This window comes from Leptodactylus fuscus, chromosome 4, assembly GCF_031893055.1.
Source record: "Leptodactylus fuscus isolate aLepFus1 chromosome 4, aLepFus1.hap2, whole genome shotgun sequence".
NCBI lineage: Eukaryota > Metazoa > Chordata > Amphibia > Anura > Leptodactylidae > Leptodactylus > Leptodactylus fuscus.
The window spans coordinates 143,751,348-143,767,830 of record NC_134268.1 but is presented as its reverse complement, the minus strand read 5'-3'; the positions used below and the strand labels follow the sequence as shown (position 1 = coordinate 143,767,830).

The 16,483-nt window shown below is 42.7% G+C and overlaps 1 protein-coding gene across 2 annotated transcripts in view; it reads right to left on the bottom strand.

Annotated features, from left to right (window-relative positions):
- Positions 1-16,483, bottom strand: part of BBS9 (Bardet-Biedl syndrome 9) — a 273,973-nt gene that overhangs the window by 218,955 nt on the left and 38,535 nt on the right. For both annotated transcript variants that reach the window (XM_075271098.1, XM_075271099.1), the window contains one exon: positions 2,981-3,155. In XM_075271098.1, the coding sequence (XP_075127199.1) occupies positions 2,981-3,155 (175 nt within the window). The remainder of the gene's footprint in view (positions 1-2,980; positions 3,156-16,483) is intronic.

Genomic DNA, 16,483 nt, shown 5'->3' with positions numbered 1-16,483 from the left:
TCTATGTACCCGTATTTTTCGGACTATAAGACGCACTTTTTTTCCTCCCAATATGGGAGGAAAATGTGTGTGCGTCTTATAGTCCGAATGCAGCGTGTGCAGCGTCTGTGTCCTGTCTATGGGAATCAAAAGGAGAGCAGCACGGTGCCTGCCTGCTCTGCCCCTCCTTCCCTGTCTGTGTCGCGTGTTTGCAGGAACGAGATATGAGAGGCAGGGAAGTAGGGGCGGGCCAGACAGGTGAAGGAAGCGTGGTTTCAAGCTTGCCGAGAAAACCACGCCTCCTTCTCCCGTCTGGCCCGCCCCTCCTTCACTGCCTCTCATATCTCGCTCCTGCAATGAAGCCACACAGACAGGGAAGGAGGGGCGGGCCAAATGGGAGGAGGAGGCGTGGTTTTCTCGGCAAGCTTGAAACCACGCCTCCTTCACCCGTCTGGCCCGCCCCTACTTCCCTGCCTGTGTGGCTTCATTGCAGGAGTAAGATCTGAGAGGCAGTGAAGGAGGGACGAGCCAGACGGGTGAAAAAGGTGTGTTTTCAAGTTTGCTTAGAAAACCACACCTCCTTCACCCGTCTGGCCCGCCCCTTTTTCTCTTCTTGCATAGCTTCACTGCAGGGTGTCTCTTTCCATCCATGGATGAGATTAGATAGATAGATAGATAGATAGATAGATAGATAGATAGACAGACAGACAGATAGATTAGATAGATAATGTTCAAATCACCCCCATATCCCTAGAATACATATAAAACAAAAACATTACTGTGAAACACATACACATTTGGTATCCCTGTGTTCTATTTACATTGGTGAAATATTATATTATTAGGTTATTAAATATTTCACCAATTTTTTTTCCTTAAAAATTTTTTTCCCCTATTTTCCTCCTCTAAAACCTAGTGCGTCTTATAGTCCGAAAAATACGGTATTTCTATGCATTTCAAATCCCATTTCAAAGGATTTTTTTAATATTATTATTATTATTATTGTTTAACTGTGGGTATGGGTAACCTACAGTAAATGGAATTCCCCTTTCATGGTCAGAACCAGAATCCACCGGACCATTTGCACTTTTGCACTATGACTTCAGAATACATAAGCTACCGTAAATACAGTCCTTAGTGTGCAAGTACAGTTATTTTATGTTATACGGGTACAAGAGTCTTAAGTCAAAAATGTTTGACTGCAGAACCAGTTTACAGAGGACCCGATGCCCTGACATGTCTGTTGTAGTAAATAATTATATTCATCTCCATAAAACAATTCTGGAACATCCTCTCTTAGGACCATAATGGCTAGTTCACATGTGGGGTGCCTGCACGAGTTTTGACACAGAGAGAGACGCGGCTTGCCGCGTCTCTCTCTGGTCAAAACCCGCCTGCCGTGACCATTGCAGTCGCGGCTTTCCCCCTCCTATGTCGGCTCAAATGAATGAGCCGATACAGGAGGGTGCTGCCACTAAGCGGAAGCTGCGGTCCAGCGTGCGGCGGCTTCCGCCTGAAGAAAGGACATGTCGCTTCTTTTCTCCACTAGCAGCAGCCCGCCACTAGTGGAAAAAAGAAGCCCGGCGGTCTGCATAGACCACCTTTGTAAAGGGGCGGATTTTGAAGCGAAATCCGCTGTCAAAATCCGCCCCTTTGTTCACGTGTGAACGAGCCCTTAGAACAGTGTTTTACTGTTTCTCTGTTCTTAATAGAAGTTTATGAATAAATTGACAGGTAGGAGTCATCATTGGAGATGTGCCCTTGGACACGCTCATGCTGTCTCCTGAGATCAGACAAAATTATTGTATTCCACGGCAACGATAAAATCAAACTGAGAACAATGGAACTTTTTTGGAGCAGTACTTGCCTTGTACCAGGAAACAGGAAGAAAGGAAATTAGCAACAGTAATTTTTTTAAATAATTTAGTAATTTACAGTAATCTAAGACTACCCTGTAGCCATAATGACATTACATTAAAGGAAGCTACGTCCATTCATTTCTATGGGAGCGTGCTATTCGAAACGGCTGTTTCGAATAGTGTTTGCTCATCTCTAGTGGGGACCTGATAACTGACACTCCACCAGCTTCTCATCAGCTGAAACACAGTGAATGGAGCAGGAATCAGTCAGTGCCGTTCACTGTGCAGAGGCCAGACCAGGTTACTGTAAATCAGCTCTCTTCTAGTTGAATAGAAGCTAAGCTGCAGTTACCCAGTTCAGTCACTACACACAGAAAGGAGCTGTCTGCTTCTAGCTCCATTCTCTGTGTTTCAGAGAAAATTGGGGGTACAGGGGAGTCAGACCCCCACCAATCTGATCCTAATGGCCTATTCTTACATGTTGATTCTGGAAAATCATTTAAAGAGGACCTTTCACCATTTTGCCCATAGGCAGTTCTATATACTGCCGGACAGCTGACAGTGCGCTGAGTTCAGCACACTGTCGGCTTTCCCGACCTAGGCCCGGTGTGAAGAGCTTACGGTCCCGGTACCGTAGCTCTTCTATGGTCAGAAGGGCGTTTCTGACACTTAGCCAGAGACGTCCTTCTTCACAGCACAGTCAATCGCGCTGTGCTGTGAGAGCCCGGTAGGAACGCCCCCCTCCCTGATAACACTCGTCTATGGACGAGCACTGTGAGCAGAGGGAGGGGGGAGTTCCTCCCGGCTCCACAGTACAGCGCGATTGGCTGTGCTGTGAAGAAGGACGTCTCTGGCTAAGTGTCAGAAACGCCCTTCTGACCATAGAAGAGCTACGTTACCGGGACCGTAAGCTCTTCACACTGGGCCCAGATCGGGAAAGCCGACAGTGCGCTGAACTCAGCGCACTGTTCGCTGTCCAGCAGTATATAGAACTGCCTGTGGGCAAAATGGTGAAAGGTCCTCTTTAAAGAAACCCTCTTTCCTGCTAACATGCATTCCTATTTATAATCCTACTCTTTATATCTTATTATATAATTTGTTTCAGTTAACCACTGACATTCTTTTGTACTTCGCAAGCTTACTTGTAACTTTCAACTTGTCGACAAGAGGAGACAGTAACAAAGGAATCTGTTTTAGGACTGTATCTCAAGGGACCTGGTAAGAGGAACCCTGGCAGGTAACGTCCAAATGCATAGCTCTCCTGCTCAAAGAACATAAGCATTCCATCCATTGACTGAATACAAATGAAATCTCGACCTGTAGAAGAAAAGATAGTTATCTTAATACTTGGCTTACCAAGCAAGAACAAGACCAGTGACAATTACATTGTCAATAACAGAATATCTCAGGCACTTAATAACATTTAAAGGATATTTCAAACTTAGACATTTATGGCATAACTACAGGATTAGTCACAAACCTCTGGATAATGTATGTTACACGTGTTTGTCGAGAACGGGGGTTTCCTTGGCCTGCCTGGCCATGCAAAGGTGGACACCTTACCAATGAAGCCATGGAAACAGGCAAGCGACTGAGAATAGTGTTATATTGACCATCATTGGCAAAGTGAACATACTTTCTGTGTCAAGGTGCAATCTTGCTGCCGAAAAAATAAACTTTCAATCTACCTGGGGCATGGCTGCACCTGCCGATGCACCTGTTTTATTCTGTGGTTGCTGCAAACCAGAATCTTTTTTGCTTTGAATTTCGGAGACATGTTGCCAGTAGTTCATATAATAAAAGAACACTGTACATTTTACTCAAAAATATACCAATGAAAAGAAAAATCAAAGAAACTGAAAAATTCGCAGTGGTCTCTTAATTTTTTCCAGAGCTGTATATATATTTACAGGTGCAAGTGTTAAAAAAAAACATCAAAATTGCAGAAATGCGCCAACTCATTTTGTGCATGCAAATTAAATAGGACTTTACACAAAAATTTTATTTTCTGTCCCCCTATAAAAATTTTAGCAACCTATACGTTCATCTCTAGTGATAATCATTAGTACTATTATTTTAGCGTGTAACGGATATCGCTAGAGGCGTATTTTACTCCAGAAAGCTCAGGTATAGACAGGACAGGGATTGGGTGAAATGTAAACTATATTCATGACTTTGTATTTGTTGTGAAAGTGTTTGGTGCAACTTTTTTGGCTCTGCGACCTGAACAATGGTAAACGTCTGGGGGACAGTGCCAATGCTCAGTATGCTCAATTCCCCTGAGAACTACACGAGCATGCTGCGCATGCGCAGTACAGTCACTCAGTAGGCTCAGTTTCTGAGAACTACATGAGCGTTCTGCGCATGCGCAGTATGGTCATGCAGTTCTCTAAAACAAAATGACGCTCGAGCATACACAGTAAAGCTCAAAACCAAGCGTTACTGCGCATGCAGGGGATTTCAACCGCCTGGAGCAAGAATGCTGAAGATATGGGCGGTACAGGACGTCTGGAAGAAGGCATAATGGAGCACAAACTATGGGGAGGGGCGTTTCATAAGGTATAACACAGGTGGTGCTCAGAGGCCCTGGGGAACGTCCAGGGTGCTCGGTGAGCCTCATTTGCATATACTATTTACCTGTTTTTACTAAAAACTGGGGGGGTCTTTGGTAGAACTGGAGGAAGCACCTGAATAGCCTTTTTAAAGGCTATTCAGGCATATGGTTTACCTCAAAATGACTTTTCTAGATGACAGAATTCAAGCCTTCTTTTAATTAACTAATTAATTAATTAAAATTAATAAATATATATATATATATATATATATATATATATATATATATATATGCACTGGGCTTTTAATCCTCCTGGAAATGTATGAAAAAATAGATCACTGGGGATTATCAGTGTACCAGTGTATTTTGCCTCTGCATGGTCTAGCACCATTCCATCAGAAAGACTGACTTTGCGATGTACAAACGTGTCAGACACACTAGAAAAGATTATTAATACTGAAGCATCTCGTCTGTATTGCAGCATATTGATGAATGTTTTGTGAGGCATAAAGATCTTCTGCTGTGTTTGATAACTGCCAAAAATGGCCCAAAGGAAAAATATATATAATATTACATACACACACCAGGGATGAAGATGCACTTACGGTATTTAAAGGTTTATTCACACACTGTGGTTTTTTGTCAAAAACTGCAACTACAATGTGTAAAGAAATACATACTAAAACTGTGCTATAAAACTAAAAATATGAAAACGTATCCTTCATTACTAGGTCCAATCATTTCTAAGTTCTTCCCAAGTTTCTTCTACAAGTATTTATGAAATCCCTTCACTTTTCAAAATCCAGATAATATAGTATTAAAACAATGGGCACTTAATTTTTATTTCAATTAGAGATGAGCGAACAGTGTTCTATCGAACACATGTTCGATCGGATATCAGGGTGTTCGCCATGTTCGAATCGAATCGAACACCACGTGGTAAAGTGCGCCAAAATTCGATTCCCCTCCCACCTTCCCTGGCGCCTTTTTTGCACCAATAACAGCGCAGGGGAGGTGGGACAGGAACTACGACACTGGGGGCATTGAAAAAAATTGGAAAAAGTCATTGGCTGCCGAAATCAGGTGACCTCCATTTTAGACGAATAGTGGATTTCAAATCCGGGTCATATGAGAATGTGAACTTTGTGACTATGAGACAGGGATAGCTGTACAGGCAGGGATAGCTAGGGATAACCTTTATTTAGGGGGGAATGTTATTAAAAATAACTTTTTGGGGCTCTATCGGGTGTGTAATTGTGATTTTTGTGAGATAAACTTTTTCCCATAGGGATGCATTGGCCAGCGCTGATTGGCCGAATTCCGTACTCTGGCCAATCAGTGCTGGCCAATGCATTCTATTAGCTTGATGAAGCAGAGTGTGCACAAGGGTTCAAGCGCACCCTCGGCTCTGATGTAGCAGAGCCGAGGCTGCACAAGGGTTCAAGCGCACCCTCGGCTCTGATGTAGGAGAGCCGAGGGTGCACTTGAACCCTTGTGCACCCTCAGCTCTGCTACATCAGAGCCGAGGGTGCGCTTGAACCCTTGTGCACACTCTGCTTCATCAAGCTAATAGAATGCATTGGCCAGCGCTGATTGGCCAATGTATTCTATTAGCCTGATGAAGTAGAGCTGAATGTGTGTGCTAAGCACACACATTCAGCTCTACTTCATCGGGCTAATAGAATGCATTGGCCAGCGCTGATTGGCCAGAGTACGGAACTCGACCAATCAGCGCTGGCTCTGCTGGAGGAGGCGGAGTCTAAGATCGCTCCACACCAGTCTCCATTCAGGTCCGACCTTAGACTCCGCCTCCTCCGGCAGAGCCAGCGCTGATTGGCCGAAGGCTGGCCAATGCATTCCTATGCGAATGCAGAGACTTAGCAGTGCTGAGTCAGTTTTGCTCAACTACACATCTGATGCACACTCGGCACTGCTACATCAGATGTAGCAATCTGATGTAGCAGAGCCGAGGGTGCACTAGAACCCCTGTGCAAACTCAGTTCACGCTAATAGAATGCATTGGCCAGCGCTGATTGGCCAATGCATTCTATTAGCCCGATGAAGTAGAGCTGAATGTGTGTGCTAAGCACACACATTCAGCACTGCTTCATCACGCCAATACAATGCATTAGCCAGTGCTGATTGGCCAGAGTACGGAATTCGGCCAATCAGCGCTGGCTCTGCTGGAGGAGGCGGAGTCTAAGGTCGGACCTGAATGGAGACTGGTGTGGAGCGATCTTAGACTCCGCCTCCTCCAGCAGAGCCAGCGCTGATTGGTCGAGTTCCGTACTCTGGCCAATCAGCGCTGGCCAATGCATTCTATTAGCCCGATGAAGTAGAGCTGAATGTGTGTGCTTAGCACACACATTCAGCTCTACTTCATCAGGCTAATAGAATACATTGGCCAATCAGCGCTGGCCAATGCATTCTATTAGCTTGATGAAGCAGAGTGTGCACAAGGGTTCAAGCGCACCCTCGGCTCTGATGTAGCAGAGCCGAGGCTGCACAAGGGTTCAAGTGCACCCTCGGCTCTCCTACATCAGAGCCGAGGGTGCGCTTGAACCCTTGTGCAGCCTCGGCTCTGCTACATCAGAGCCGAGGGTGCGCTTGAACCCTTGTGCACACTCTGCTTCATCAAGCTAATAGAATGCATTGGCCAGCACTGATTGGCCAGAGTACGGAATTCGGCCAATCAGCGCTGGCCAATGCATTCTATTAGCCCGATGAAGTAGAGCTGAATGTGTGTGCTTAGCACACACATTCAGCTCTACTTCATCAGGCTAATAGAATACATTGGCCAATCAGCGCTGGCCAATGCATTCTATTAGCTTGATGAAGCAGAGTGTGCACAAGGGTTCAAGCGCACCCTCGGCTCTGATGTAGCAGAGCCGAGGCTGCACAAGGGTTCAAGTGCACCCTCGGCTCTCCTACATCAGAGCCGAGGGTGCGCTTGAACCCTTGTGCAGCCTCGGCTCTGCTACATCAGAGCCGAGGGTGCGCTTGAACCCTTGTGCACACTCTGCTTCATCAAGCTAATAGAATGCATTGGCCAGCACTGATTGGCCAGAGTACGGAATTCGGCCAATCAGCGCTGGCCAATGCATTCTATTAGCCCGATGAAGTAGAGCTGAATGTGTGTGCTAAGCACACACATTCAGCACTGCTTCATCACGCCAATACAATGCATTAGCCAGTGCTGATTGGCCAGAGTACGGAATTCGGCCAATCAGCGCTGGCTCTGCTGGAGGAGGCGGAGTCTAAGATCGCTCCACACCAGTCTCCATTCAGGTCCGACCTTAGACTCCGCCTCCTCCAGCAGAGCCAGCGCTGATTGGCCGAATTCCGTACTCTGGCCAATCAGCACTGGCTAATGCATTGTATTGGCTTGATGAAGCAGTGCTGAATGTGTGTGCTTAGCACACACATTCAGCTCTACTTCATCGGGCTAATAGAATGCATTGGCCAGCGCTGATTGGCCGAATTCCGTACTCTGGCCAATCAGCACTGGCTAATGCATTGTATTGGCTTGATGAAGCAGTGCTGAATGTGTGTGCTCGGCACACACATTCAGCTCTACTTCATCGGGCTAATAGAATGCATTGGCCAGCGCTGATTGGCCGAATTCCGTACTCTGGCCAATCAGCACTGGCTAATGCATTGTATTGGCTTGATGAAGCAGTGCTGAATGTGTGTGCTTAGCACACACATTCAGCTCTACTTCATCGGGCTAATAGAATGCATTGGCCAATCAGCGCTGGCCAATGCATTCTATTAGCGTGAACTGAGTTTGCACAGGGGTTCTAGTGCACCCTCGGCTCTGCTACATCAGATTGCTACATCTGATGTAGCAGTGCCGAGTGTGCATCAGATGTGTAGTTGAGCAAAACTGACTCAGCACTGCTAAGTCTGCATTCGCATAGGAATGCATTGGCCAGCCTTCGGCCAATCAGCGCTGGCTCTGCCGGAGGAGGCGGAGTCTAAGGTCGGACCTGAATGGAGACTGGTGTGGAGCGATCTTAGACTCCGCCTCCTCCAGCAGAGCCAGCGCTGATTGGCCGAATTCCGTACTCTGGCCAATCAGCACTGGCTAATGCATTGTATTGGCTTGATGAAGCAGTGCTGAATGTGTGTGCTTAGCACACACATTCAGCTCTACTTCATCGGGCTAATAGAATGCATTGGCCAGCGCTGATTGGCCGAATTCCGTACTCTGGCCAATCAGCACTGGCTAATGCATTGTATTGGCTTGATGAAGCAGTGCTGAATGTGTGTGCTTAGCACACACATTCAGCTCTACTTCATCGGGCTAATAGAATGCATTGGCCAATCAGCGCTGGCCAATGCATTCTATTAGCGTGAACTGAGTTTGCACAGGGGTTCTAGTGCACCCTCGGCTCTGCTACATCAGATTGCTACATCTGATGTAGCAGTGCCGAGTGTGCATCAGATGTGTAGTTGAGCAAAACTGACTCAGCACTGCTAAGTCTGCATTCGCATAGGAATGCATTGGCCAGCCTTCGGCCAATCAGCGCTGGCTCTGCCGGAGGAGGCGGAGTCTAAGGTCGGACCTGAATGGAGACTGGTGTGGAGCGATCTTAGACTCCGCCTCCTCCAGCAGAGCCAGCGCTGATTGGCCGAATTCCGTACTCTGGCCAATCAGCACTGGCTAATGCATTGTATTGGCTTGATGAAGCAGTGCTGAATGTGTGTGCTTAGCACACACATTCAGCTCTACTTCATCGGGCTAATAGAATGCATTGGCCAGCGCTGATTGGCCGAATTCCGTACTCTGGCCAATCAGCACTGGCTAATGCATTGTATTGGCTTGATGAAGCAGTGCTGAATGTGTGTGCTTAGCACACACATTCAGCTCTACTTCATCGGGCTAATAGAATGCATTGGCCAATCAGCGCTGGCCAATGCATTCTATTAGCGTGAACTGAGTTTGCACAGGGGTTCTAGTGCACCCTCGGCTCTGCTACATCAGATTGCTACATCTGATGTAGCAGTGCCGAGTGTGCATCAGATGTGTAGTTGAGCAAAACTGACTCAGCACTGCTAAGTCTGCATTCGCATAGGAATGCATTGGCCAGCCTTCGGCCAATCAGCGCTGGCTCTGCCGGAGGAGGCGGAGTCTAAGGTCGGACCTGAATGGAGACTGGTGTGGAGCGATCTTAGACTCCGCCTCCTCCAGCAGAGCCAGCGCTGATTGGCCGAATTCCGTACTCTGGCCAATCAGCACTGGCTAATGCATTGTATTGGCTTGATGAAGCAGTGCTGAATGTGTGTGCTTAGCACACACATTCAGCTCTACTTCATCGGGCTAATAGAATGCATTGGCCAGCGCTGATTGGCCGAATTCCGTACTCTGGCCAATCAGCACTGGCTAATGCATTGTATTGGCTTGATGAAGCAGTGCTGAATGTGTGTGCTTAGCACACACATTCAGCTCTACTTCATCGGGCTAATAGAATGCATTGGCCAATCAGCGCTGGCCAATGCATTCTATTAGCGTGAACTGAGTTTGCACAGGGGTTCTAGTGCACCCTCGGCTCTGCTACATCAGATTGCTACATCTGATGTAGCAGTGCCGAGTGTGCATCAGATGTGTAGTTGAGCAAAACTGACTCAGCACTGCTAAGTCTGCATTCGCATAGGAATGCATTGGCCAGCCTTCGGCCAATCAGCGCTGGCTCTGCCGGAGGAGGCGGAGTCTAAGGTCGGACCTGAATGGAGACTGGTGTGGAGCTATCTTAGACTCCGCCTCCTCCAGCAGAGCCAGCGCTGATTGGTCGAGTTCCGTACTCTGGCCAATCAGCACTGGCCAATGCATTTCTATGGGGAAAAGTTAGCTTGCGAAAATCGCAAACTGACAGGGATTTCCATGAAATAAAGTGACTTTTATGCCCCCAGACATGCTTCCCCTGCTGTCCCAGTGTCATTCCAGGGTGTTGGTATCATTTCCTGGGGTGTCATAGTGGACTTGGTGACCCTCCAGACACGAATTTGGGTTTCCCCCTTAACGAGTTTATGTTCCCCATAGACTATAATGGGGTTCGAAACCCATTCGAACACTCGAACAGTGAGCGGCTGTTCGAATCGAATTTCGAACCTCGAACATTTTAGTGTTCGCTCATCTCTAATTTCAATGTCTAGATAAACAGGAAATCGCTAGGAGCCTGAACCTGAAACACGATGATTGAAGGCCCAATAGCTCGACAGATGATGAATATTTCATATGAAATTCCTGTGGCAGAAATATGGTTGCCAAGTTCAAACTCATGGTCCAGAATGGTCACTTGGTAACATTGACAACACACAGTGGAAACCCCTGAACAAGGTTTTCCATGAATGTGTCACAAATTAGCAATCCTAAATCTTGAATTTGTTGAAAGAGAACAGTGTCTGAATACTCTGTCCCATTGCGAAATAAGAAACTAAGAAAAGAAATAGTAGGTACCTGGAAGACAACCAAATAGAAGCTTATCAGGAACAATGGCAGTGCTCCAAGCACCACAGTCTAACGTAGCAATGACTCCTTTGCTTTTCAACAAGCGCAACCAACGGTGTATGATTTTTTTTTTCATGGCAACGACCACCTCAGCCTTTGGCAACATGACTCATTGACCATAAAAGCCAGACCATGAGTAATAGATGTAAACCCTATTTAAATCTGGCACGATGACAGGGTCCTCCACCCAAACCACTCCATTAAGCGTAAGAAATATATAAAGCAAAGGTTCAGACATCAGATAGAATAATCACGTTAAATAGAACATGTAACTTACTGAAAACCATAAGGCTGGTGGAAGGATTTGCCATACGCTTTAAAAAGGACTGGAAAAAATAAAGTCTTTCTACCTGATAATGTTTTCGCTAAAAAGAGCCAATATGCTAACCAGGTTGCATCAACCATACACATAAAGGGAGCAAGAAGTCAAATTATTTTATAGCAAAAAGAAAAACAAGCGGCAAAAAACATGTTTTGCTAATGTAAGAGCATTCAATTTGTTAAAGGCTATGGGAAGATTTAGAGGCATTTTTTTATTTTATTATTTTTTTCATTTCCATCTATTTTGTACTAAAACATTTTAATAGGATTCTTTTCGAAAATTTAGCTTTGTTTGGCTTCTGCAACTTTCATGTTTTACAATGCACAGCAAGCAGCAGGATACTGTTCTCCCATAAACAGGCCTGTAGAGTCAATATGCCAAACCACCAACTCAGACTACTCGATTTTTCCACTGGCCAAGAAAATGAGTAAAGTTCTAGAAGAAATGGTTGCCTATATGAGAATGGGTGTATTAGCGTGAAAGAATAGAACATAGAAATATGATTAACAATTCTAAAACTTCCTAAATTGCTACAGGAGGTAAATTTGAAAATTGATTATGCAATATTAATATATACTAGAGTATAAGCCGAATTTTTCAGCACAGTTTTTGTGCTGAAAAAGCCCCCCTTGGCTTATACTCGAGTCAGCAAAAAAAAAAAAAATGTTTTTATTTTATTTTTTAGGAGAGGGGGAGGTTCTATGACCAGCCGCAATATCAATGTATAGAATCTCCCATAAAATAGTGGGGGAACAAAAGAAGCTTTAAAAAAAATTAAAAAAATAAAAGTTGTAAATCACTCCTTTCCCTAGAATACATGCAAAGGTAGAAAATGACCAAAACACCCCCTTCCCCAGCACCCAGTAACTACTGCACCCAAAAACTCCGACCATTTTAATTTTTGAAAGTTGAAAATTTAGCTTAGAAAAATTAATTTTGATTTGATAATAAATTAGGTTAGAAGATCAATCAAGAGAGGAAAGAGAGGGAGTGAAGACAAGCAGTCTGATGGATTTATCACAGAATACCATACTGCATCTTCCTATATAGTGTAAATCATAGAAGCTGCAGAAACAAGATAAAGCTTTTTTTTTTTTTTTTTTTTTTTTTTTAAATAATAACCAAATACAGTTTTTTCCAATGCAAAACCTATAGAAATCAATAATGCAAAAATACTGGCTCCAAAAGGTGAACAGAGACTAAGTTCATCTAATAATTTTGTCCGCTAACCCATTCAAATACAGTAATCCAAAATGAAAGTTTTGCATAATGTTCCAATGTCATATTTTATGAAGAAATATTTGAGTGAATAGTAACCAAAGTAAATATATAATTGAATAACAGTATAATGTGAATCCCATCTTTCTATTATACTTTACAATGGATCCCATATGGTTAATAACTAACCAAGTCAATGTATGTTCACCTTTAGTGAACCTTTACTAATGTATTAGGGAATTCCAAAACAGAAAATTAGGAACAAATTCAAAAACAGGAATTTCCAAGTACAGTTTTATTAACTTTACAAGCAACAGTTCTCCAATATTACAGCAGGGTAGTCAAGGGAATTCACTGTGGTGAGATCAATGACTTAGTAGCATACCGCACTTGAATTTCACATCCATCTCCACATCTTACAATTACCATTAAGAAAAAAACAGAGAGAGAGAAGTACAAAGACCAGATATCACTAGAACATGTTTAACGAATGTTAAAGGGGCTTTATCATTGGGAAAAGTCATTTTTAGCTAAGCACTTCCTTGCATAGCCTCTAGAAAGGCTATTTCACATGTACCTTTTGTATGTAAATTGCCTCAGTAGATTTTGAATAACTCCATTTTTATTCATATGCTAATGAACTTCCACCATGCATCGGAAGTGTCTGTGTGCACTGTCTGCTCTATGTGTATGTATAGCAGAGATGCATCATGAGCACAGCAGCCTCTGCTGTACATACACATAGAGCAGACTGTGATCATAGACACTTCCGGTGCACGATCTAAGCTCATTACCATATGAATAAAAACGGACTTATTAAAAATCTACTGAGGCAATTTACATACTACAGGTAAGTGTGAAATAGCCTTTCTAAAGGCTGTGCAAGGATGTGCTTATCTAAAAATGATATTTCCCAATGATAGAGCCCCTTTAAACAAATATTTGCTCTTCAGGAACAAAATATAATAAAAAGAGGAAACATTGTGGATCAAGACGATAGGGTTAATAACTTAAAGGGGTTGGCCACTTTCAGACCAATATTGACAAACAAATGTACAATGAAAAGATATACAATTTTCCAATATACTTTCTGTATCAATTCCTCACGGTTTTCTAGATTTGTTACTTCTAGTGGATAAAAGTCTGACCATGGTCATGTGATTTACGGTCCATGGTCATGTGATGAGCACACAGGTGCTGCTCTTACAGTCACAGCACAATAATCAGACAGCTGCCTGGTAATCTCAGCTGTGAACTCATCACATGACCATGGACCATAAATCACATGACCATGGACCATAAATCACATGACCATGGACCGTAAATCACATGACCATGGTCAGACTTTTATCCACTAGAAGTAACAGAATGAATGACAGCAAGCCGAAATCTAGAAAACCGTGAGGAATTGATACAGAAAGTATATTGGAAAATTGTATATCCTTTTATTGTACATTTGTGTGTCAGTATTGGTTTGAAAGTGGCCAACCCCTTTAAGGGCCCTTTTTTTTTCCTTGCAATTTTGCACCTTTTACCTTATTCATTTTACCATCCATATAGTTATCAAAGAGATTGTTTTTGTGAGACTAATGTATTTCTACAAAAGACAATGTTTATGGTAGTTCAGACCAACTATTGGGTGGGGTCAAGTGTGCTAACTGATCTCAACCCATCATAAGTAAGGATATATATAATTATCTGCCAGCACTCTAGACTATTCCCAAATAAATTAAAATATTTATACTTCATAAATATTGAAAAAAAAGTTATGCGATTGCTGGTGTCTTTGATCAGATTTTTAACTTTTTAGATATAATAAAGAGTTTGGCCACTTTCAGACCAATATTAACCACTTCAGTACCAGGCCAATTTGTGGTCCAGGACCAGACACACTTATGGGTTATTTTGTATATGCGGTTTTAAGGGCTGTAACATTTTTCTTGTATGTCTCATTCAACTAATTTTTGCATCTTTTTTCAGGGACACATAGGGCTTTATTTTTATATTGTTTTTATTTTTGAACGTGTTTTAATTTATTTTATAGCCAGGAAAATATAAACATAATAGGAGGGAAATTGTGTCTGGTTTTCACTTTATTGATTTATTTTTTTATTTAATAACACAAAGTGCTACTGAAAAACTTTATAAGGGTGCATGCACACTACGTAACGCCGGGCGTGTATGAGAGCCGTACACGCCGGCGTTACAGCAGGGCTGCCGAACACTTCCCATTCACTTCAATGGGAGCGCTCGTAAACGCCGCTGTTACGAGCGCTCCCATTGAAGTGAATGGGAAGTGTTCGGCAGTCTGCTGTAATGCCGGCGTGTACGGCTGTGATACACGCCCGGCGTTACTCAGTGTGCATGCACCCTAAAATAGTTTTTCCTCTCTGTTACGGTAATTTTTATTTTGCTGTGTTGTCGGGGGTGGGGCTATAACCTTTAATAACGGCGTTTTATTAGCGTATTTTTTTTATTTACTTTTTTTTTTTTTTAAGTTTATTATATTTTATTTTTATTTTTTGTTCAGATTGTGTCCCCATAAAGTCATAAGAGACCTTTGGGGACATCTGATCACTTTTTTTTTTTTGTTAGGGAGGCTGATTTCCCCTATAACTGGGGCTGCTACATTTAGCAACAAATTGAAGTAGTCTCAGCACGCCGGATGATACATTTTCTTAAAAAAATTTCCAAATTTTATTGTGGAGACATGCTCCAAGTTAAAAATATATATATATTGTTCTTGGAAAAGCAGTCGATGGATATGTCCTTGTGCAGACGGGACAGAAGGACGAATAAGCCTACGCGTTTCGGGGATATGACCCCTTAGTCATGGCTTAGTCTGCAAGTATGTGCTTATCATATATATATACTAAAAGGTAAAGTTAAAAACAGGACCCCTCCCGTCTGCACTTGGACGGAGGTTTAAATCAAGACAAGATTATACAACAAGTGATAGAGCTATACAACCAAGGCAAATATACACCAGCAACTTAGCATAATGTAGAAACAAAAACAAAAGTTGTACATAGTCAATGTTAAGGTAAGTATGTGGATACAATCAATGAAAAATATATATTATTGCAAAAAACATCTTGTTTTCTTTGGAGTTTTTATATATCATTATATTATAAATCTATTAATATTAGTATAGTTCATGTTAAAGAGACTATCAATCCAGTTTTCTCTATATCATTTCTCTATATCATGTATAAAAAAGCTATATTTGAAAGTTTTAAAAAAGTCCTATTCACAAGTTGGACCCAATTCACACTGAGCGTACTATGATGTGCTGATTCACCTATGAGGTTGTTTCCTAGTGCTCAGTGTGAATTGGGTCCAACTTGTGAATAGGACTTTTTTAAAACTTTCAAATATAGCTTTTTTATACATGATATAGAGAAATGATATAGAGAAAACTGGATTGATAGTCTCTTTAACATGAACTATACTAATATTAATAGATTTATAATATAATGATATATAAAAACTCCAAAGAAAACAAGATGTTTTTTGCAATAATATATATTTTTCATTGATTGTATCCACATACTTACCTTAACATTGACTATGTACAACTTTTGTTTTTGTTTCTACATTATGCTAAGTTGCTGGTGTATATTTGCCTTGGTTGTATAGCTCTATCACCTGTTGTATAATCTTGTCTTGATTTAAACTTCCGTCCAAGTGCAGACGGGAGGGGTCCTGTTTTTAACTTTACCTTTTAGTATATATATATATGATAAGCACATACTTGCAGACTAAGCCATGACTAAGGGGTCATATCCCCGAAACGCGTAGGCTTATTCGTCCTTCTGTCCCGTCTGCACAAGGACATATCCATCGACTGCTTTTCCAAGAACAATATATATATATTTTTAACTTGGAGCATGTCTCCACAATAAAATTTGAAAAAAAATTTTTTTTTTAAGAAAACGTATCATCCGGCGTGCTGAGACTACTTCAATTTGTTGCTTCTATTGTGTCTGTGCCGAACATGACGTCCCGGGCATTCGGATGACTACAAGCACCTACTACTC